The sequence below is a fragment of the Cladophialophora bantiana genome, assembly GCF_000835475.1.
Source record: "Cladophialophora bantiana CBS 173.52 unplaced genomic scaffold supercont1.20, whole genome shotgun sequence".
NCBI lineage: Eukaryota > Fungi > Ascomycota > Eurotiomycetes > Chaetothyriales > Herpotrichiellaceae > Cladophialophora > Cladophialophora bantiana.
The window spans coordinates 404,272-426,455 of NW_015971594.1; the positions used below are offsets into that span (position 1 = coordinate 404,272).

General features: G+C 52.6%; 10 protein-coding genes across 10 annotated transcripts; 5 read left to right on the forward strand and 5 right to left on the reverse strand.

The window, feature by feature from the left end:
- Positions 1–647: 647 nt before the first annotated feature.
- Z519_10969 (uncharacterized protein) lies at positions 648–1,444 on the forward strand (the record flags this gene model as incomplete). The annotated part of the gene is made up of 2 exons (XM_016768682.1): positions 648–817; positions 886–1,444. The coding sequence occupies 2 exons, from the start codon at positions 648–650 to the stop codon at positions 1,442–1,444; spliced, it is 729 nt and encodes a 242-aa protein (XP_016615069.1).
- Positions 1,445–1,755: 311 nt separating this feature from the next.
- Positions 1,756–3,093, reverse strand: Z519_10970 (4-aminobutyrate transaminase; the record flags this gene model as incomplete). Its single annotated transcript, XM_016768683.1, has 1 exon — positions 1,756–3,093. One exon carries the CDS (start codon positions 3,091–3,093, stop codon positions 1,756–1,758), a length of 1,338 nt encoding a protein of 445 aa, XP_016615070.1.
- Positions 3,094–3,692: 599 nt separating this feature from the next.
- Positions 3,693–5,722, reverse strand: Z519_10971 (uncharacterized protein; the record flags this gene model as incomplete). The annotated part of the gene is made up of 6 exons (XM_016768684.1): positions 3,693–4,245; positions 4,301–4,369; positions 4,419–4,650; positions 4,713–5,041; positions 5,095–5,380; positions 5,437–5,722. The coding sequence occupies 6 exons, from the start codon at positions 5,720–5,722 to the stop codon at positions 3,693–3,695; spliced, it is 1,755 nt and encodes a 584-aa protein (XP_016615071.1).
- A 1,342-nt stretch (positions 5,723–7,064) lies between these two features.
- Positions 7,065–7,856, forward strand: Z519_10972 (uncharacterized protein; the record flags this gene model as incomplete). Its single annotated transcript, XM_016768685.1, has 2 exons — positions 7,065–7,482; positions 7,570–7,856. 2 exons carry the CDS (start codon positions 7,065–7,067, stop codon positions 7,854–7,856), a joined length of 705 nt encoding a protein of 234 aa, XP_016615072.1.
- Positions 7,857–8,150: 294 nt separating this feature from the next.
- Positions 8,151–8,678, reverse strand: Z519_10973 (uncharacterized protein; the record flags this gene model as incomplete). The annotated part of the gene is made up of 1 exon (XM_016768686.1): positions 8,151–8,678. One exon carries the CDS (start codon positions 8,676–8,678, stop codon positions 8,151–8,153), a length of 528 nt encoding a protein of 175 aa, XP_016615073.1.
- Positions 8,679–9,468: 790 nt separating this feature from the next.
- On the forward strand, positions 9,469–10,602 carry Z519_10974 (uncharacterized protein; the record flags this gene model as incomplete). Its single annotated transcript, XM_016768687.1, has 1 exon — positions 9,469–10,602. The coding sequence occupies one exon, from the start codon at positions 9,469–9,471 to the stop codon at positions 10,600–10,602; it is 1,134 nt and encodes a 377-aa protein (XP_016615074.1).
- Positions 10,603–10,678: 76 nt separating this feature from the next.
- Z519_10975 (uncharacterized protein) lies at positions 10,679–12,007 on the reverse strand (the record flags this gene model as incomplete). Its single annotated transcript, XM_016768688.1, has 1 exon — positions 10,679–12,007. One exon carries the CDS (start codon positions 12,005–12,007, stop codon positions 10,679–10,681), a length of 1,329 nt encoding a protein of 442 aa, XP_016615075.1.
- Positions 12,008–12,617: 610 nt separating this feature from the next.
- Positions 12,618–16,244, forward strand: Z519_10976 (uncharacterized protein; the record flags this gene model as incomplete). The annotated part of the gene is made up of 3 exons (XM_016768689.1): positions 12,618–14,445; positions 14,489–15,827; positions 15,872–16,244. 3 exons carry the CDS (start codon positions 12,618–12,620, stop codon positions 16,242–16,244), a joined length of 3,540 nt encoding a protein of 1,179 aa, XP_016615076.1.
- A 982-nt stretch (positions 16,245–17,226) lies between these two features.
- Z519_10977 (uncharacterized protein) lies at positions 17,227–19,171 on the reverse strand (the record flags this gene model as incomplete). Its single annotated transcript, XM_016768690.1, has 2 exons — positions 17,227–18,831; positions 18,908–19,171. 2 exons carry the CDS (start codon positions 19,169–19,171, stop codon positions 17,227–17,229), a joined length of 1,869 nt encoding a protein of 622 aa, XP_016615077.1.
- A 2,063-nt stretch (positions 19,172–21,234) lies between these two features.
- Z519_10978 (uncharacterized protein) lies at positions 21,235–22,143 on the forward strand (the record flags this gene model as incomplete). Its single annotated transcript, XM_016768691.1, has 2 exons — positions 21,235–21,286; positions 21,353–22,143. 2 exons carry the CDS (start codon positions 21,235–21,237, stop codon positions 22,141–22,143), a joined length of 843 nt encoding a protein of 280 aa, XP_016615078.1.
- Between the last annotated feature and the right edge of the window lie 41 nt (positions 22,144–22,184).

Consider the following 22,184-nt stretch of genomic DNA (forward strand, 5'->3'; position numbering starts at 1 on the left):
AACGAAAAGCTGCACGAGGAGGAATGTGGGATCGTTGTTAAGAACACAGCGATGGTAATCGGAATGACTCTGCACAAGCCATACGTCTCAGCTGCGCCTTCGCGGGTGTGTGCATGCGTCAAACCTGTCACACACGGAGCCAGCTGCAATTCTCCCGCTGTCGTTTCCCCAAGAATGGCTGGCTGCCTGAAGCTGTGAGTGTTCGTATTCGTGAGGGATGTTGAAGTACCTTGCCAGTGACGAGGCGCAAGAGGTGGAAGAGGTGGCTGCCAAGCCGCGACAAACCAGTTGCAAGGCTGGCTGGTTCCCAACTGGTTCGGTTGCTGTGCCAGGCCTGCACCTGCCTCCAGCTCGCATGCAAACTGCTCTCAGCTTATCCGGCTAAACCACGAATGTTGAATGTTGGCCAGTCCTCGTGATACTCTTGGTCCTTGTGACCCTGGTGCTCAGCTCGTGTAACGGACGTGCCAAATCGTCGAAACCGCAAAGCTTGCCTGCCTGGCTGTTGACAGGTGCGTTGGACGAGCCCTTCACCATCTCTGTGATCCTCCTGCTTGCCCAATTGACTTCTCTTCAATTCTAATCAAGGGCGTATAGAGGCATTGGAATCCTCCGAGTCATTGACAACTTTTCACCAAACAACCACCATGTACTTGACACTTACCAACGTCGCGAAGACGGTCGTCACCGGGGGTTACCGTGACAAGTCTCAAACAGCCTCCCACCAGGGCGAAGAAGATCACACGTATATCAAAGGGGACATCGAAACTCGCGGACCATGTCCTGGGCTGAACGCACTGGCAAACCAAGGCTACTTGTACTTACCCTCGCCGGCCTCTCTCACACCGAAAGTGGCTAGAAGCGACATTGCTGACCTCGAAGCAGACCGCGAGACGGGAAGAACCTCACCATTCCTCAAGTCCAACACGCCCTCGAGACGGCCCTGCACATGTCTCCGCTCGCCGCCGGGTCGCTCTGCAGCAGTCTTCCCCCTCTACTGCGTAAGGACGGCACCTTCGACCTCGTGGACACCCGCCGTCACAATGTCATCGAGCACGACTCCTCCTTCACCCGGCTCGACTTCCACCAGGGTGACAATTACACCTTCCAGCCAGACATGTTGCAGGCCATGATTGATGACGCGGATGGCGGGCCTGTGACTCTCCGATCGCTGGCCAAGACATTCATCCGTCGGGATAAGGAGAGTCGGGCTGCGGGAGCTCCAAAACTGCCGCTGAGGCTCTGGTTTGTTCGAGTGTTGCAAGCAGTTGGGGTGATGAACACGGCTCAGACTGGTGGGATCTTGACCAAAGAAGTATTGCAGGCTGTTTTTGTGGAGGAGCGGTTTCCGGAGATCATCCTCGAGAATCCAACGCCGAGGACTGTCTTGACATTGCTCGGAAATGCGTTGGGAATGATGCGATATGTCATCTTTGGGCCTTAGAAAATTAGACCGCTGACGGCGTCAAAGTATCGGCTTATCAGGGTTGCGAAGCGCGTTTGTAGATTTTTTTTTTTCTTTTTTTTTTTCCCACCCTCCCCCCTCACCCAAAACTCTGCAAAGCTCTAGTTTGTCCGAATGCTCCTCTGTACCATTTCCGATATATTGCCGACAGCCAATTCGTGAAGTCTTCACATGCCAACACAAGAATACTCGGTACCTTGAGACGACAAAGTAGTGGGACCCTGCCAATGCTACCTACTCAACCCCTTGCCTTTGCTTCTAGCCCTAGGCTGTTCCTCTGGCGGCTATTCCTACTCCGGTGCCTGACCCTTTGTGCCACTTGCCTTGGCCTGTTCGCCAGCGGCCACCTCTTCGATGGCTTCACCGAGGATACCCAAGCCCTTTGCCATGTCATCCTTTGAGATGTTCAAGGGGGGGATGAACCGTAAGGTGTCGTAGATGGAAGTGGTGAGGACCAGCATGCCCTTTTCCATACACTTGGCCTGCACCTTGGAAGCAATGCCCTTGCCAGACACGAACTCCATCGCCTGCATCAACCCGAGGCCTCTCACGTCGTGGATCATGTGACCGAAATCCGCTTTTGTCTTTGCCAGCATGTCGGCCATTTCTTGCCCTCGGGCATTGACGTTCTCCAGGACCCTCTCGTCCTTGAAAGCCTTTGCCACGGCGACGCCGGCCGCGCAGGAGACGGCGTTGCCGGCGTACGTCCCGCCCATTGACCCTGGCTTCTGCGTGTCCATCAGTTCCTTCCGTGACACGATTCCGGACAGCGGGAATCCGTTCGCAATGCCCTTGGCCATGACCATGATGTCCGGCCGGACGCCCCAGTGCTCGATGGCGAACATCTTCCCAGTCCGACCAAATCCACATTGCACTTCGTCCGTCACGAGGAGAATGTTGTTCTTGTCACAGATTTCTCGGACACGGGCAAGATAGCCCGGCGGTGCGGGGACATATCCGCCTTCACCGAGCACAGGCTCGATGAATATGGCTGCGGTATCTGATGGAGCAGTCTCCCTCTTAAGGAGGAGTTCCAACTGGGCCACGGGATCCATGCAGCAGTTGTCAAAGCCATGTTTGCCAGTGTGAGAAGCGATTGAACATTGTGCGCAGTAAGGGAATGGCACAGAAAACACTCCGGGCATCAGCGGAGCGTAGTTCTCGCCGTAGATCGTCTTTGACCGCGTCATTGCCATGGTTCCGAAGGTGCGTCCGTGGTAGGAGCCTTGCATGACGATAATGTTCTGCTTCTTAGTCGCATGCCGGGCCAGCTTGACCGCGGCTTCGACCGCTTCTGAGCCGGAATTCCAGAAGAAGAAGGTGTCTAGGGATTTATGGGGCATCACGGGCAAAAGGGACTCGATGAGCTCGAGATATGGCCTTTGGAAGGCGATGTTGACTTGAGCATGGACGATTTTCCCAGCTTGGGCTTGAGCGGCTTTGGTGACAGCTGGATGGCAGTGGCCTAGGTTGGCCACGCCAATGCCGCAGGTGAAATCGAGCATCTTCTTCCCTGAAGTCATTGTGACATAGCTGCCTGAGCCGCTCTCGATGACTTCTGTAGACAGACGCCCGATCCCTTTCGCTACATGGCGGATGCCAAACTCGGCGAGCTTGGAAACACTCATGGCAATCGAGGCCTGCGCGGGGCTATCGTGAGCAGCTTGTTGGCTTGGATGGTAGAGAAATCAACGAAACGCGTACAGGAGTTGAGGTCTGTTTGTGGATAACAGAGCTGCCTTAGTGTCTAGCACTGTGACGGCTCAGAGGCCTCGACATAAAATCAAAAATATTCAGTTGACGCTTGAAGATTGAAACTGTGCGTGGTTCCATCTTTCGCCCTGTGGCCTGATTACGTTTAAACTTTACGTCATTGGCCGTTGGCGGAGGGTAGCTTTTGGTTACTTATTCTGGGAGATGAAGCAAGGGAGATGGAAACACCAACACCACACCACCACCACGATGATCGAAGCTGATATGATATTCTGACTGTAAGAACGCGGAATTATATCTTAGGCAGTATGAGCCAAGGACTAAGCCTTTAGAGTACACGGGGCGGCTGTTGAAGTCCCCAGATTGTCCTGACTTCGGTCAGGACAGTGATCACTAAGAGATGCTCACGACCGTTGATGGGAGTCATGTCCAGCTTGAAGCTACAAATCCGGTTGTCGTGTTCATTGGAATCTCAGTAGCTGGGAAGATCAGCCTTCGACTGCAATGCATTTGCTTAGGCCTTGATATTCTCCTCGGTGTTCACATGCTCCACGGTCGCCTCAACCTTCTCGGTCATCAATTCCTTCACTCCCTTCAGGAACCAGATACCCACCAAAGCAAGGACGACAAAGGGGATGATGCTCGCCCACGCAAGTCTATATGCGTGAGCATATGCCCAATGACTGGCATCCAGTGTCTTCGCCTCAATGGTCGCATTCATCCCAGGGATTCCGACGAGACCAGTACCTGCATACAGAGCTTCTATGAGAGCAGGCACGGATGACTCGGGCAAGCCCGCCTCGACTGCGGCATTGCCAACTGTGGTCGGATAGGATTTGAGCTTGCCGTTGATGATGGCATCCAGGACCGCCGAGCCAAATGCTCCTCCGATCGCACGGGCCGAGAACCCCAATCCTGTTGCGGTGGAAAGAAAGGCATGGGGAGCGGTGAATTGGATCAAGGCAACGATGAGTGTCAAAGGACCGGATTGGCCAATGCCAGACAGAACGTTGAAGCCAATCTGAGCACTGTTCATGCTAGGTGTGATAACAGCATAACAGATGCAGCTGACATTTCCATCCATTAGTGACAGGTTTGTTTCAGGTGCCAACAATTACTTACACAACGAGGAAAATGACGAATGTCGCGATCAAGGGAGATTTCAAATCCTTGTACTTGGTAGCGTACAGCCTGCCCATCTCATTAGCAGTTGCAACAAATCAAAAGGGCGCATGCTCACGTTAGTGGGATGGACGTGAACAAAGTCACTAGATTGTAAGACAGCTGCCGGATGGAGATCTTCCATGCATTGGTCTGGAAGCCGAGATTGAGAACAATCTGAGGCGTGACACTATTGACAGCGCTGTAGAAGATCCACCCTTCGACGGCAAATGCAAACACGGATAGGGCGAAATTGGGCGAGCCCTTGAAGAAGACGTGGGCAACGATGCCATCGGATCGACCTTTCCATTCTGTAAACCACTGTTAGCGGAAATCACCGGAAGAGGATTTCATCGATGGAATATCCACAAACCATAAAGACAAAATACTGCCAAGAATCCGAGTCCAATGCCGAGAGGAGCAGCAACATGGACGTCCGACCAAGCGTAGGCACCGCCCGCCCAGTCCAAAGCCAACAAAAGAAGTGTACAAGCCACGATGAACACGAATGATCCGATGGGGTCGATGGCCCAGATGTATTCTTTCAACGACATCTTGGGGTAGTCCGATCGCCGAGTAGGATGGTAGAAAAGGACGAGCCCGATAAAAGTAGCTGCGTGGAAGGCCGCCTGCATCCAGAAGATGTCTCGCCAGCCAGACGGGCTTTGGTTGGTAACGCCGCCTGAGCCGAGAATCCCGACACTGAAATTCTGAGTTAGCGAGGTCCGAATCTTTTCCATCGGTCGGCAACATACAGTCCGCCCACAGCACCTCCCAGGAAGGCAAATCCATTGGCGAGAGCTCTGTATTTGAGCGGCAGGACCTCGCTGGGAATAGCTTGCACAATGGCAATCGTGCTCAACGTCACACCGATGAGAATACCACCTCCGATGAGCATGGACATCGAGGTTGCTTTGGCTGACATGACTGCACCTCCAAAAGCGATCAGAGGCGGTATTGAAGCCAGCCATTTCCGATCGAGCACATCGCTCAGACGACCGACAATTGGAGACAGCACACTCTGCATAAGCAACGGGCCCTCTGTGAAGCTCCAGTCAGCCATAGTAAAGAAGGTTGGAGAGCATCATGTCACTCACGGATGATCCAGCCAGCAATAGGCGCATCACCCAGATCTCGAATGATGAATGCAATGACAGACCCGGCGGCCACAACGACGAAAACTTGGGCCATGATGGCAAAGCAGGTGACGAAAACGACGAGCCATGATCGCCAACTCAGGTTGACGTGCTCAGCCTCGTTGAGTTCTTGAATGTGTTGCATGGGAGCCTCGAACTCGGCAGCCCGCAGTCTCTCACGTTCCTGCACCTGGGCAGCATTTTCGATGATTTCTGTCGTCTGTGAGACGTCTTTCTCGTTGGCCATTTTGCTGGGCTCAAGAGTTCTTGTATGTTAAGAAAGTGAGGGTGGTACAGGAGAGAGAGTCAAGGAGCAAGGTTGGTCGGGGGACAGAATTTCCTGGAAGCCTTCTCATAAGAGTTATACTTAGGCAGACCACGGACCGGTACACATTGTGCATGACCTGCTTCGTCTGTGTTCTGGCCACCGTATTTTGCCCCGGCAGTTGATCTGGAGCCATTCACCGGGCAGACTCCGTGTAGCTCCTGCGCCACAAGCACCAAGTTTCAGGCATGATCTTAATGGAGATGGGGCACGATAACCAATCTTGTGAAAAGCGTCCTCTGAAGGGGCAAGCCGGCTACCAATCGTCCAGCAGCTCGTAGGGTTTCATGGGGGTATTTTCCGGAAGCTCGTGTGCGAGACCCGCACGTGGCGTCGGCATTTGCTGGGGTGTTTGAGGGTGAACAGAGGGCACTTGGAACCTTTGACTCGAAGGTCCTGACCTCAGGGACGATGGCGGAGGTCGAGGGTCAAAAAGTGGGTAAAAGCCAGCGATACGAAGGGTGGAAAGGAAGTGGAATGGGAGACTGGCGGTGGGATTCTGGCGGTGCATGCGTTCTGCGGAGAAGCTGGAGCTGCTTGTGGGGTCTTGGATCCCTCATCTCCTAATTTCGACGACATCAGTCGCCAGGCACTCTTCTCCTTTCCTTGCCGACCGAAGGATCGGACCAAAACCCTCGTGGCCTCAGCTCGCTTGTTCCCCGTAATACGATGATAATTGATGGAACCACCCTTTGGTCTTCGGAAGTGACCCCTTAGCCAAGACGTCTGTTAGATCGGCCGCCCTGACTAATTCAAGTTGCTGGCAGTACCTCGTAGAGTGGATGAAGTCGTCAAAACACGCTAGAAATTATCCTGGCCGAGACGACTACGGGAGGAGAAGAAGACGACGACGACACCCTCGCCATGGTATTTGATTCTTGGACTTTGGAATCTGATGATGGGGAGGTGAGGCGTGACAGGATCTGTCGCTATAATCACATTTTAAGGGGGCTGCCCTTACCGCTGCAGCTATTGATTGAGTGGACAAATGATGGCATGGAGGTCGAAAGAGAACTCGTGCTGGAGTGAGTTTCTATGATTCTTCGGCAAGTAAGTACCTAGTGGAATTGCAATAGAGGTGAGAAGGACAACTCATCTTAGTACTTCACTGTTGGATATTTTAACTTCACTGTGATGACCTCTCGCCCATCTCGTTCGGGTTGTCTTTGGTAAGTCTCTTCAAGTAAACCTCATACAAGTCACCCTTATCTCGTCCTTCGAGGCCCCTTCACGACCGAATCAAACATCGTCGTCGATCCTTGACATGGGCACACGTGGTCTTGCGCCGAAAGGGCAACTGCAAACGTCAGAACCAACGCCAATACCGTTGAGAAAAGGTCCTGGCACGAGATCTGCTGGAAGTCTCTCGCCAAGTGAGCCAGATTCGGATATGGAGATACTGGGAGATGTTGAAAACGAAGAGAGTGATTTCCCGTCGCCTAGTCGACGCAAACGTGCGATAGATCCTGAGCTCGAGGAAAATCCGCCAAAGAGACTACCTCCTAGCGCCCGCACGGACGAATGGGAAGACAGCAGCGACGAGGAAGAAGGCAACAGCAAATACTTTCAAACCCGTCTTGCGCACAGCACACCAAACAAAGAAAAGACTACAGGCAAACCATCTCGTTCCCACAGGATCTCCAAGTCAAAGGGAGCAGAGGCCAAGAAACTGTCCATGTCAAGTATGTCTCAAGTCGCTTTTCCTCATCGTTTTATGCAGGGTCGAAGCTAGGACCAACTTGAATGCTACTGACATGCATCACCTCAAGAGACCGCGGTCGACTTTCGAAACCGGAAAGAAGTCGAAGGATATTACAAAAAGAAAGTAAGCGCAATGATCGACCACGACGTCCTGGAACGGGTCGAAGCGGAAGGAGGCATCACACCAGCGGGGAGAATGTACAAAGCTATCTATCGGACGATGGAGCGCCGCAAACGCACCGAGCGGCCGGCCCCGAAGGGCGCAGGCCCCGAAGAAGTCAAAAGGCTGAGAGCTGAGAATCAAGCGATGAAGGAGAAGATCGATGAAGCCACCCGACTCTTACGCTCTGCTTGAACCCTGGATCTTTCTGACTGGAGGCGAATGGTCTTTTCCTTTCCATTGTATTAGACTGGCTGTATTGCAAAATCTATCGATTGTTGAGACAATGAGGTTGCGGGTTGAATGCTGAAGTAGCCAATTCGTGAGGCGAAGTTGCAACTTGAAAGATGCTGAACTTGAAAGCAAAGATTGGGACGCTGCGGAATATCGAGAAATCCATTCTATCCTCCCAACAAGCATGGAAGTCTATCCCGGCACAATACCATCCTGAAACTCTCTACCGCTTTGGCTCCAGCCTTGTGTCACGTTCTATAATTTGGCCTGCTTCTGGTTCGAAAAAACGGCCTTATCATGCACGCACGTGACACACAGCTTCCCGTTCACGTAAATCTTGCCCATAATGTTTGCCGTATTCCGCCCGGCAGCTTGAACCTCGCAATCCACGATCGCTTTACTGCCCATAGGCACCGGGCGCAAGTAACTCATGGTGATGGTCCTGCTGACATGTCCGCCATCCAGGAATCCATCCCTCGCAATCGTCAGTAGCGCCGTGCTCGTCAGGTTATCCAGCAACGTGGCCGCGGCGCCGCCGTGCAGGTTGCCGGACTTGTTGCACAGCTCCGGTCCAATCTCCAGACTCCATTTGACGGTATTCGGCTGAGCGTCGAGCAGTTCCAGGTTCGCGTGTTGGAGTGAGTGTGTGTCGAAGCCGAAGTATTTGGGGTCGTTGAGGATTTCCTTCTCGAGGCCCAGGACGCGCTCGCGGAGCGGCAAAGACAGGAAGTTTTGAATCTGGAAGACTTTCCTGTGGGGATTTATTCTGTTGGTTTCTGACATGGTTGTGATTGTAGAAGAACAGTTCCCGGGTCTTGAACTGTGTGTTTGAATGGGCTCTGGTTGGGTGCTGATATTCCGGCACCAAGGTCAAGTCACAAGTAAGCGGGTTTCTCTGTTTCCCAGAGCCGTTCAAGAGATTGAATGGGAAGAGAATCCCAAGGTTGCAATATTGTAAGTTGATTGGGCTCGATGGGAATCAGCAAGGTAGCGAACTATAAAGCGACTCGAGGACGTTGGCTGAAGTTGTTCAAGGCGTGCATGGCGTAGATCAAATTGTCAGTTGCCGAGGTTCAAATTCCTCGGCCGCTGCACGTGGAGATAAGATAAGGGGACTTGGTGGGAGGGTACGAGCGCAGTTCGGCCTCCGCCATTTCTCGGTGCCATTGCGGTCTTGCGCAGTCAGCCTTCCCTCCGGCCTGTGGGCGAAGTAGCACCAAATCACATAGCCATTGGCTCAGACGAATGTCGCCCTCCCCCCTCTTGGGATGCGTGATTACGATGCAACACAGTCGGCTCCATACGGTAAGTGCCAATCAATTGACGGCTCGAGGGTAAAGGTCTTGTTTGAGGCGCGTCTTGGACTCTTGGACCCAGACCTGGTCTTAGCATAGTGAGGCTGATGCGCATTCCAGTCCCCATCGTTGTGAACACCGCCAACGTTGCCTTTCCTCCATATCCACTCCCTCGATCCATCTTTGTTTCAGCCTTTCAACCGATCGTCGACACGGCCCTGAGTAACCCCCTTTCTTGAACATGGTCTGGTTGGAAGGGTGGTGTTATTGTTACGACGATGGACGAGGACGACAGTGTCGATAATGCGACCTCTCCTGAGAACAACAAACCATCCAGACGGGAGCGGCTCAAGGGGGCACTGGCCCGGACGAAGAGCAAGTTCAAAAAGAACAATAACGATACCAATGAAGAGGGAGATCTTCCTGATGACGTGAACGAGTTTTTGGCTGCGGGCAGGACATCTACCTCGAGCTGGCTATCGCAAGGAGACAGCCTTCCGCATCCGATATCCACGAGCGTCCCCAACCCCTCCCTTGACCAGAATTCTCCGGCCTCTACACGACCATCGACGTCTGATTCATTCATCAATCCCTCTGCCTCTCAACGTTCACCGAAAAAGGTCCCTGTCCCAAGAATTGATGTCTCCAACGCGCAACGTTGGCCCCGAGCTCAGCCTATTGGAACCTCGGAGCAGGACATCAACGACTTCTTGCGTCCAGAATACCAAGGGCGCAGTCAGTCAGTCAGCTCGCTCTCTAACAAACCTAAGCGTAAGGGGCGTGGTAGGGGACTAAGTGTCTCCTTTATCGAAGCTCCTCCGGTCATTATTGGCGAGGGCGGGGACGATGCACCTACACCCCCAGTCGAGATCTCAAAGGCGAGACAAAGAGCTAGATCTGCATCACCAATGCCAAACCGGGGTCAGTCTCAATCGCGTGACCATTCGAGAAGTCCAATGAATGGGGCATACGAACAACAACGTGCTCCCCCTCCTCCCCCTCCTCGCTTGGCACATGCACCCCCAGACGTTCTGCGGCCTAGAATGCTGCAGCGAGTGCAAACAGGGAACTTTGCAGCGGGCACAATGGGGGCATCTGCCTTGGACAAAGAATTCGAAATGACGCTGCGGCTTGGGCCAAATGCAATCAACTCGCCGGTCAGTCCGGGAGGATCACCTAATACTCCAGAGCTCCTTGCTCCGAAACCGGTACGGGTCGTGCACCCGCCACTGCCAGTGTTGGAAGAACCGGCTCAACCCCATGTGGTCAAAAAGGAGATACCCAATGCAGATTTACGCAAACAGTTCAGAGAAGGGGATGCATTGCGCATGCATCTTGATAGAGAAGCGCCAGAAATCGTTGACACAATCGCCGCCGTCGGGCCGGTGAAGAGTGATGCCAACTCTGACTAGCAACAGTCTTCAAATTGGATATGAAAAGAGTCAACGTTAGCTGTCATACCCGCTACATCGATGAATCTGTTGAAATCTATCTTATTGCTCCATTGATCGCGTTCAGCGCCTTGAAGCCCTGGATCAGGTCGTCGAGCAAATCCTTCTCGTCCTCAATCCCGATACTAACCCTCAGGAGATCTTTCTCCACCGTCGAATCCGTCATTGTCCTCCACTCAATCAAGCTCTCAATCCCACCTAGACTGGTCGCGTGATGGAAGAGATGGAGTTTACTAGGCAGTGCCCTCGCTAACTCCTGGGATTTCAAAACCATGGAGAAGACCGGACCATAACCATTGGGCATTTGTTTCTTCAACCAAGTCTTGTAATCTTTGGTTTGCAGACTCGCATGATGGACTTCCTTGACAACAGACTTGATGATTTCTGCGTCAGACAGAGACAGGCCAGTGCCAACAGTGTGACCCGTCAGAGCGCCATCAAGAGCGTCAACTATCCTTCTTGCCGATTCACTCTGTTTCAGGACTCGGAGCTCTAGCGTTCGAATACTCCTCACCCCGAGCCATCCTTCCAAACCGCCCATCACGGAGCCCAGATACACTCGGTCCTGCAACATCTTAGGAATCCACTCCTTCTGTTTTACTGCCAACACACCACAAAGCATATCCGAGTGGCCGCCAATGTACTTGGTGCCCGAATGCATGACCACGTCTGCACCGTGCTTGAAGGGGTCCTGCAGGGGTGGCGGTGCAAACGTGGAGTCCACGCTGAGGTATGCACCTCGTGAATGCGCAACATCGGCGTAATGCTGGATGTCGAACGCCAGCCCTGTAGGGTTCACCGGTGTCTCTAAGTGCAGAAGATCTCCCTCTTGCAAATCCTCCGGCCTGCAGTCCAGTGGTAGGAGCTGCAGCCCGGAAAGTCGCTGATGGAGCCTCAACACACCGTGGCATCCATGATATCCCGCCCCAATGGCCACTCTCTTGGGATTCAAAAACGTTATCAATGCGTTGAATGCCGCGAGCCCAGAAGAATATGTCAGGCAAGGGTTTTTCAACAGCACGCCCAGGATCGTTTCCAAGCGTGATGTACTGTGTGTCGTGTGACGAGAGTAGTTGTGTTCTGTGGGCGCAAAAATGGGCTCAGCTCGTTCATGATATGGGCGCAGTTGCGAAGGGTTTTTGTCGTAACGGAAGGTAGTGGAGACGTGAATTGGAGGGGCTACATCGTCGACAACGTTGAGAGGGTCGTCAGCGTGGATGGCTAGAGTCGAAGGAGAGAGGGAGCCCAGGTCCAAGTGTTGGGACAGGCTTTCGATGTCGTGAGAATCGGCTGAGGCGGGCGCCGGTTGAGGGAGTTCGGAAGAACCATTCCCGCCATGAAGCAGTGTCCCGTTGGTGGCGGCCATACCTGTAGGATGTCTGTGAGACGAGATAAATCAAAGTCTATACCGAGTGGTAGAGGGAGAGTTCAGAGAAGAGCAACGTCAATGTGAAAATGAATGATTGGTACGCGCCCTCCCATTGACAAGTTTGTGGATAACGTGCTTGACGCTGGGATTTCGATTATTCAATGCCAGCAGCGGGGAAGCCCGTGTGTGCTGGTTGCTGGTTGCTGCGTATCGCGGTACCCGCTCTCGTCAATTGACGCCGATTAATTCATCTGAGGGGTGTCGGCGATGTCGTCAGAACAATTGTTATATAAGCTCGCTTTAACTACTGTTTGTAGGTGTTGTTGGGTGCTTGCTCTCAGGAACAAGGTGGGATTTTGAACGGCCCTAACTACCTAGCGAGCCATGTCGGCAATTGGCCTCTTCATTTGTTGTGTTACACAACGCGCATTTTTCAAGAGAGCTTCTCAAGTCGCCTACAATTTGCCCGGGTTAAACAACCATGAGCATAAGATGCTCAGATTTGTCGATGATACTAACATCGTGTCTTCAAGACTTTTGAGCAAGGGCCCCCGTGTCTGCTGTCCCTGCAGAGCATTTCTCATCGTCCCGAAGGATCGTTTCCACAATGGATGTGTTCATTGCGAACCTCGATTCCAAGGTTACGAGAGACAAGTTGAAAGATTCCTTGACTCCAATTCTCTCCGAATTTCAGATTCATGTCTTCCATGTTCAAAAAAAAGTCGGCAAGACGTTTGCGACACTCACAATTGCAGATTCCTCAAAAGCCCAAAGTCTCCTCTCCAGAGCTCGCGCCTCCCCAGCTCTCCTCTCCTCTCCGTCCGGACGACATGCAGTGTTTGACATAAGTAGAAGACCAGTGGATCCTCATTGGTTGCGTGTGCTGCGGAAAGAAGAGAAGGACCGACTGAACATCCAAGCATGGCAGAAGTCTTCGAAGCTGGCCGCAGAGATCCAAGCCCTTGAACGGGAGGCGGGGCTGAAAATCACAAAACTACAGTGTGGACGTTGGGAGACGATAACAGGAAGCACCGTATTCGTGCCCTACTTCGAACTTTGGGCAGAAGGCAGCCTTAGAAGAGACGGACGAGCACTGGTGATACAGGCCAACACGACTTCTTCCAAACGCCATGATCTCGTAATAGATCTGTCCTGCATACTCGCTTTCGCCCTAAGACGCACCAAGACCCCTAGTACTTTAATAATCACTCTGGCTGCTGCACCAAGAATCTACGAGAATGAGGTGCCTGCGACACCTGCGACCCATTCTGCATTGGCCGAGATGGTGGCCGCTTTACATCTAGGCTCGCAGCCAGTTAGGAGATTTCGTGAGTGCAGACTACCAGGGTTGGAGTCTGCCGTTGTTGGCAGTTGCTTGACATACAGCATGACCGTGTCGGTAGATGGCTTCAAGCTGGAGCACCGCATAAAGGCATTGACCCATCACCGATTTCCTATCACGATATTGCCGGATCACCTGGATGACCTTCTCCCTCCGCAACCGGTCAAGTTTGCGTCACGGTTGTCCGGGCTGGCAGCACATATCGCGAATAAGAAATGTTCCTTTGCATGGAGATTCCAATTACATGCATTATGGGCCAATGGCATTCTGTCTCCAGCAGAAGTCCAGTATCTCATGCCAGCCATGATGGATCTGCTTGCCCGGTCAGGCGAACAGACACTCATTGCGGTCTTGCGGCAGCTCAGCGTGCAGCTGTCTCATACCGACGCTAGCACCGATGCCCGGAAGGGTGGTGTGAGGGATGCCTGGAACACCCTTACACGAGAAGCAAGCCTTTTATTCGGATATGATGATATGCAAACTTCGGAACGAGATGAGGTCTCCGTTCACCGTGTCACAGTCACTCCTGCTGGCATCTATCTCTATGGTCCAGAATTCATTTCGTCGAACAGAGTCCTGCGACAGTATCGTGCACATTCTGATTGTTTTCTGCGAGTCCTTTTCTCCGAGGAAGATGAAACGCGGATAGAGTTCGATAAGGACACTTCTAACGAGCGGGTCTTTCGGGGTCGTTTCCTGTCAATTCTGCGTAACGGCTTAGATATTGCCGGTGAACACTTCGACTTCCTCGGGTTCTCGCATTCATCCTTGAGGTCACAAACATGTTGGTTCATGCGACCGTTTGTTCACGATGGTTCATTATTGTTTGCCAAAGACCTCATCAGCAAACTCGGTGACTTCAGCGTGATCAGATGTCCTGCCAAGTGCGCAGCGCGGATTGGTCAAGCCTTCTCTGAAACTACATACGCCGTACGGGTAGAGCCGAGCATTGTCCAAGTGGACCCTGATGTCAAGGTCGGACGTTACCTGTTTACTGACGGCTGTGGTACAATTTCGAAGTCAGTGTGGAAACGTCTCCGAGGCCATGTGCGCTCCCAGGACCAGCCTACCTCCTACCAGATTCGCTATAAAGGTGAGTAAGAGCCGATGAATAGGCTTTGCTGACTGTTTTGCAGGAGCCAAGGGGATGCTTACGGTCGATACACGCCTCCAAGGAGATCAAATTCGACTACGAGAATCAATGGTAAAGTTCTATGGTAGCCCTTCTGACGAGGTCGAAATCTGTAATACAAATGCTCGACCACTCCCTTTCAAGCTAAACCGCCAAATTATCAAAATCCTTGAGGACCTTGGGGTTCCTGCCTCGGCATTCGAAAGACTGCAAGAACAGGCCATACAGCGACTACGTCTCAGTGCATCCTCAAGATCCGTTGCTCTCAACTTCATCAGCGAACGCCTGTCAGATAGTAGCAGCGGCTTACCCAGACTTCTTAAGTATCTCGGGTACATTGGGATTGACGCCACAGAGGACGACTTTCTACGGGAAATACTTGGAGCGCTAATCCAGATTCAACTCCGCGATATCAAGTATCGAAGTCGCATTCTAGTCCCGGAGGCGCTCACGCTCTACGGGATCAGTGATGAGACTGGTTGGCTGAAGGAAGGTGAGGTCTTCGTCACTTTCCTTGCGGAGGACTCTGGGACCCATTCCTGCCTGAGCGGGCGTGTGGCTGTTACCCGGTCTCCTGCTCTGCATCCCGGCGATGTGCAGGTTGTGCAAGCTGTAGCACCGCCTCAGAGCTCCGCTCTCTGGAATCTTCGTAACTGCATCGCCTTCAGCCAGCAGGGTTCTCGTGACCTGCCCAGCATGCTGAGCGGCGGCGACCTGGATGGCGATCTCTACAACGTCATCTATGACGATGAGCTATTGCCAAAGAAGACTGTAGCTCCTGCGGCATATCTGCCTGCACAGCCCACTGATATCGGTCGTCCGGTCACTGCAGATGATATAGCGGGCTTCTTCGTGGACTTCATGCAAAATGACCAACTTGGCAGGATTGCTATTCTACACCAGGTTTTCGCGGACCTTGGCAGCACCTTTTCATCCAATTGTCTCCTCCTTGCAGAGTTACACTCAAATGCAGTGGACTTTTCAAAAAGTGGCATTCCTGTTGACCCCAAGAAGATCCCAAAGGCTCCCGCTTACAGACCTGACTTTATGGCTCCAAGTGCGAGTACCAAGGTTGAGAAAGGTATCAAAAGACCTGATGTGGATGTTTTCCCCAGCAGCGCTCGTCATTATTACTACTATGAGTCCGATCAAATCCTGGGTTGTCTTTATCGGGCTGTGAATGAGGATACATTTTTCCAGGATCTCGAGGATGATACTTCATCGCTATTCAGCAAGGCACCTACTAATGACGTGTTAAAAGACATCCGCGATTGGGTGGTGATTTACGTTGGGTACTCGCGCATCCAAGCTTTTCATACAATAGCGAGAGAATTCAGAGATTAGTAAGTTCTGCAGCAACTACGCCGATATGAGCTAATTTGCGCAGCTACGAGTCAAATATGCTGGAGATAATGTCTCGATATGCAGTCCGCCGGACCGACCAACTCACCGAGAAAGAAGTGTTCATCGGCACGATAATGGGTCGCTCCGGCGCAGGAAGCAAACTTCAACGAGAACAATCGGACTACATGAAGACTCAGTTCAATCGCGAACTCCGAGAAATCAAATCACGGATGGAATATCAGGCAACCGGTGACGATGATGATGACTTTGTTGGCCTCGCTGCTGCCTGTCTAGATGTAGCTGTGAGCGAGCCTAGCAGGTTTACTGTGAGGTTGAGGAGCTTTGGGTGGTTTGCCGCAGGCTTATGTGTCCCAGAGATCGTGAAGGAGAAGGATGGAAGCATCTTTAGTGCATGATAGGCGTGTCTTCGATAGTTAGTGTCCGATGAATTATGAACATGTTTGAGCTAATACCGGGTAGAAGAAGGTTTGGCGTTATGAAACTGAAGGTGGCCACGAAGCTGGCAACATAGTCTTGAGTGTGGGAAGGCGACAGTTTGCTGGGTCTCAGTTTGTGAAGCTTTAGAAATTCTCAATGTTCTCTTCAAGCTCGTGTGCTCAACTTTGGGTTGTGGTGCTAATGATGGCGATGACGAGGGATTTCCGGGATGAGGAACAGCCTGGCGATCATCCGTCGTGGGTCGTTTGAGCCACAAAGCGGCCCATCAGCCCCCGTCTTCTAGGCTATATAGCAGTTAGCTACTTCCATTTGCCTCACTGTAAGAAAGAGAGCTTTCACATGGTCAGAGTCAGCCGGCTTTGCATTCTTCCCAGGACATGGACTGCCGCTGGGACTCGCGCGCTTCATGATCCCGCTCTCAAGCTATTGATTCGTGAACGTGAGACCAAGACTGACGAGTACATCATGGGTCGTGTTGAAGAGACACCACAGAAGATGAAGGACATCAGCATCTCTCTCACTGGTGGCCGCCCCCGCGTTGAACCATATTTTCTCTCCGTGGCAGTCAAGTACAGTATAAGCTGGACCCCCCTCTGCCCGCAGCCAACCACGAAGACTCCTTAGTGCTGGCAGCCTTGCCAAGTCATTATGGTAATCACTCAGGTGCGCTGTTAGCCCCCACCTGGGTACTAGGACACGGACTTCTCCTTTTCCTTGTCCTCCCTTGTCCTCCCACCATCGCAATATCTCAAATACATATCCTTTCCACCAGAAGGAAAGCGTGCGACGGGCCAACGCTTTAGGAGTTTCCAACATTCAACGTTTTAATTTGCGAGAGGCTTTGGAATAGCTGTTGGACTTTGACTCTACGCAACTGTACTGTATCTTCGCCGCAGGAACGCCTTTCATGGCTTTGCTTCTCTGAAAGTCCTTGTCTCCCTATTCTGAGACACGGTCCTCCCTAATCATAGCCGCCCCTTTCTCCCCAATGGCATATACCGTGGCCATTGTGAAGGCGCTAAGCTCCATGGGCAACACGCTGGCATCAATGACCCTCAATCCCTCGACGCCCATCACTTTCAACCTATCATCGACCACTTTCCCCAATGCACATGTACCGAGCGGATGGTTGATTAGGGTTACGGCCTCACGCACAATGTCCCTCGCTGTGCTCGGATCATGGACGTCTCGCCCCTCAGCCGGGTAAAGGCGTCTCTTGACGCGGGACTTGATGTGTGGTGACCGGAAGACCCGATCCGCGAACGCGAGGCCGGCGGCAAGGACGTCAACGTCAGCCGGGTGCGAGAGGAGACCGTAATCGATTTCAGGCGGGGCGAAGGGATCCACCGAGGTGATGTGGACTGAGCCCCGTGAGGCAGGGTACATCAGGACCGCTTGAAGTGAGATACATGGGTTGGCAGGAGGATCAGTCGCGGGTGGGCCTGGCATGAACTTGGACATGTCGGCGTGTGCATTGAGGGTGTCACAGTAGGCGGGGATGACGATGAACTGGAGCGCCGAGGCAGTGGGGGAGGAGAGACGCGAAGCCAGGATAGCGGCTTGCTGGGCGTCAACTGGAGACGGGGCGGACGAAGGAGAAATGAGCGAGGAGACAGTCTGCTCCACTGTGCTGGCACCCACGAGCGAGGCATATGATGTGAAGCCATTCAGGCCTGGAGCGTTGGCCAAGACACCATCGCGCGACTGTGCGTACAGGGTTTGTTGAGCGGCCAGGAATGCGGGATCGAGGTAAATGCTATCCAAGCTGATGTCTCCGTCGCGAAGTTCGTAGATTACGTTCGTCATGACTTGTTCCTGTGCATTGGCGCCGACATGTGGGTTTTCAACCAGAGTAGGAATGCCTGCCGCGCTTAGGACGGAGACATCTCCTATGCCGGAGAGCTCCAACAGCTGTGGAGTCTGGATCGATCCGGCGCTGAGAATGACCTCTGCTTTGGCATGGACCTCATAGAACTGGTCCCGAGCTGCTCCGTATGCGAAACGCACACCACGGGCTCTTTTGGAGTCGTCGAGGATGACTTTGGTTGCAGTGGCTCCGGTCAGGATCCTGAGGTTGGGTCGATCGAGTATCGGCGCGATGTAGCCTGTTGCTGCGTAGCTGCGGGTGCCCTTGTTGGTGCTGCGGTCAATGGAACTCAAAGATCCGTACCAGCCCTGGTGTTCGCCCGAGTACGGCTGCTTGGCCAGGGGGAGGCCAGAGGTCTCCTTCAGGGCTTCGAGAACTGCGTCTTCGGCAGGGATCCTCGTGGTCGCGAACGAGGCGTGAATCGGGCCCTCTCCGCCGTGGATTTCAGGATCAATGCTGGGATAGAAGTGCGGTTCTGGGTTCGTTGGAGGATCGTGATGGTCGACCTTGTGGAAGTATGGAACCATCTCGTTCCAAGACCATCCTGCAATGCCCAGCTCTTTCAAGTCGTCCAGGTCGCGAGCTGAGGGGTAGCAGTAAGCCATGAAATTAATGGCGCTTGATCCTCCCAGCACTCTGCCGCGGGTTACATGGTGGGATTTGTTGCTGTTGGCTTTCTATTTCGAGTTCCACCAGTGTCAGTTTCTTTCAGAATATCTCTAAGCAAGGTCTCTGAATTTATCCAGCACGTACCTGAGGCACCGTCGTGAAATCCCAGGCGTAGTCCGGATTCCTTAATAGGAATGCGAGGGTTCCTGGAGTCTCGATTAGAGGGTCTCCGAGGCGGTTCTGGCCTGCTTCAATGACTCCCACACGGACACTGGGATCCTCGCTCAAGCGGGCTGCAACGACTGCGCCGGCGGTTCCACCGCCCACGACGACATAGTCGAAGTCGGCTTCAAGAAAGGTCTCGAGAGAGCAACAGACTCCTGAGTCTGTAGGTTGTTTAGATCCCATCTCGTCCTGATAGATAGCTCCTATAGTTGAGATGAAATATGCGGCGAGGACTAAGTGATATATGTTGTGACAGGGATCAACCTTGCTCCACGCCACACATCACGGTGGGCAGGCTGTGGCAAAGTCAGGGGCAGCAGCCTGTTTGAATTCAGTATGGCCATTTCATGGGTAAGCGGCGCACAAGGTAAGCACGCTATAAGAATAAGGAATCAAGGCCCAGCAGAATTTTGTGGGGTTGCTGATGATTGATCGATATTTTGATTGGAGGGCGCTGTCGCCTCTCGGTTAAATTGTAACATGGTGATATTTGGGATCTCACAATGGGTGACAGAGACAGATATCGTGCTGACTAAATGAGCGGCTTGATCCGTCGCCTTTCATTGTGGGCCGGCTGCTGTTTTAGTGGAATGGAGGAGCCGAGAGGCAGATGGAAAGATTGAGTGCTGGTAGAATAGCCATGTTGCGCAACGACGCGAAAGGACTTACCATCTATTCCCCATGGCTGCTCTCTCTGCGCGGGCCGTGCCATGACATTTGACAATACTTACCTGATCGAACCAGCCGAAAACCACCGTGACAAAACCTTGCTTTCTGATCTGAGGGTCTCGAACAATGATGGTACCCACCAGGCCTCCATTCTCGTCCCACTCACTGAGCAGGTTATGTCCCTCGAACGGCGCCAGATCCACCTATCCAAGATGAGCAATTCCGAGCCCCAGGACATAGAGCCAAACGTGCTCGGATATAAGCTCGCTCGGTTCGGGTTCATTCACTTTCCTCTTTGGATATGCCTTTCAATCGCTGTCTCAACACTGTGAACGATGGACTTATCCTCCCCAGAAAGTCGTTTCTCCGAATGGTGAGGATTCTATTTCCGCGGCGGTAATAGGTCCGCGCCTTCAAATGCCACCTCTGCAGGAGAACGATGGTTTTTGACTTCCACTTCTGAAATTTTAAAGATGGTCCTACCTAATTTTCGTGGCATGTAAAAACAACTTGGCCGCATTCCGGACGTTGTTCGTCACATGACATTCGGTGCAGCCCGGAGATATATGGAGCTCTCTGTAGCAGCCCATGAGCCACTCAGCGTGGTGCGGACAAGGAAGACACAAGGTACACTTCGAAGAGAGGTTATGTACGCGGTGCAAAACCCCTTCAAGGGCGAGGAAGGTTTCCCGTACTGGTTCGCTGTGTAGGCTCCAGTCACGTGAGTGCATGTGATCCGGCAACCTCGCCAGTTCTAGTGATTCACTGGCCCCTCTCGGCGACAACTTTTCTGGGCCTACAAGTTGAGAGGGAGGCTTGCAACGAAAGTTCCCTCCCAGTCGACGCTCACGAAATGATTACAATAGTCTGAAGGACAAAAGAAACACCTAGCGCTCAACACCCTGAAAACTCATTCCGGAGAGATCCGAGTGATGGTGTCTCCAATTAGCGAAGTGAGATCGATAACCAGCACACTGCAAATTGTGCCTGCGCAAGAAGGCAACCGAGATTCTTCAGTGAAGTCACGACGCCCGGGAGAGAAATGCACCTACCTACTTCTTTCAGCCCGCCATGACCTTTGACAACTCTGAGACCGTGGGCTGTGATCAACTCTGGCCGAGTGGCGCAGGCGGCTTAGGGCTAAAGCCAGAGAGACCGGGCAATGATCGGTGCATACCCAGTACAGGTGCCTCCACGGCGAACTTGAGCTGAGCCGCAGCGCGCCTTGTCGCCGTCTGCCCGCAGGAAACATGCTTAGTTGTGTACGGGATATAAAACCCCATATGTCTGAGCAGCCCCAGTGCTCCCGCTCTACATGCTACGACCACCCGATCCTGTCTACAATATCTCTCTGGACAATATCCACGCATTTTCGAAATGGCTTCCACTTGGGTGCACGATGTCTTTTACTCTTTTTGGGTCGTCGCTGTTCCCTTTTTCAACCTGAAGGAATTAGGTCTGCTTTTACAAGAGAATGTCGCGAATCCGCTCTGTTGGACTCTGTTAGGCAAGTCGGATCTACCTCCAATCACGTATCGCATACGAAAATACGTGTTGAATGGAGACGCAATGGAAACATGGAGATTGAAAAGTTCTTACAAAGAGACGTTCGCCTTGGAAGCCGTTTCGGTGAGTCCTTCGGTTTGAAACAATGCGTCTTAGGCATTAATATAGCTGTACATCACATCTAATCAGAAAATCTGTTGAAAGGCTCTGCCATTATCGCCCAAATTGCCATTACTATGCCCGGCCTTGCCAACTTTGGCACAATCCACTGGACTGCCACAGCCTTTGCATATACGAGTCTGGTGTATGGCCTTCTGTCGACATTCTTTTCATTTTATGTTCAGCGGACTCTGGGCGAACTGCACAGCCCGGAAGATGTTCAAGAGTGGCTCACATCACCGCGAAAACGAAACAAACTTGCCGATCTCTTCAACAGGGTTATCGTCGGTCGCCACCCTCTCCTCTGTCTGTGGCCAGCTGGAGACGCGGACAGAATCCCCTCGATCACAGCCGCCGCAACTCTGACAGCACCTAGCAAACTGCTCGCCCCTTCTATCATCTCCTTGTTTTCCGCCTTGGGGATTTACCTCGGCAGTATGTACACTGCGGGATTGGGCATACTGAAAGGTAGCAATGCCAACCTAGGCGCTTGGCTCTTCTTCATCATCTCCTCATCTCTAGCTATTTACGAGGTGTACCTGCCACTGAATAGCAAGCGCCTAGAGCAAATTGGCGATTCGTCGGCGCACGACCCTAGGAACCAAGCTCTGGTCCAGGAATCGAGCGATAGTAGCCTTACTATTGAGCCGAAGGCGGCCGTTACTCCCGCCGAGACTTCAGAAGCAAGAGATCTTATCAGAGACGCGCTGAAGGCTTCAATTCGTGCACAAGAGGAAGGTCTCAAAGCGCAAAGGGCACTTCTGGAGTTATTAGATTCACGATCTGGGTTGACGGAAAGATTTTCCTTCGATAGCAGCTAACGCGGTTAGGCTGAGCAAGCGTGAATACGGCAGCGATCTAA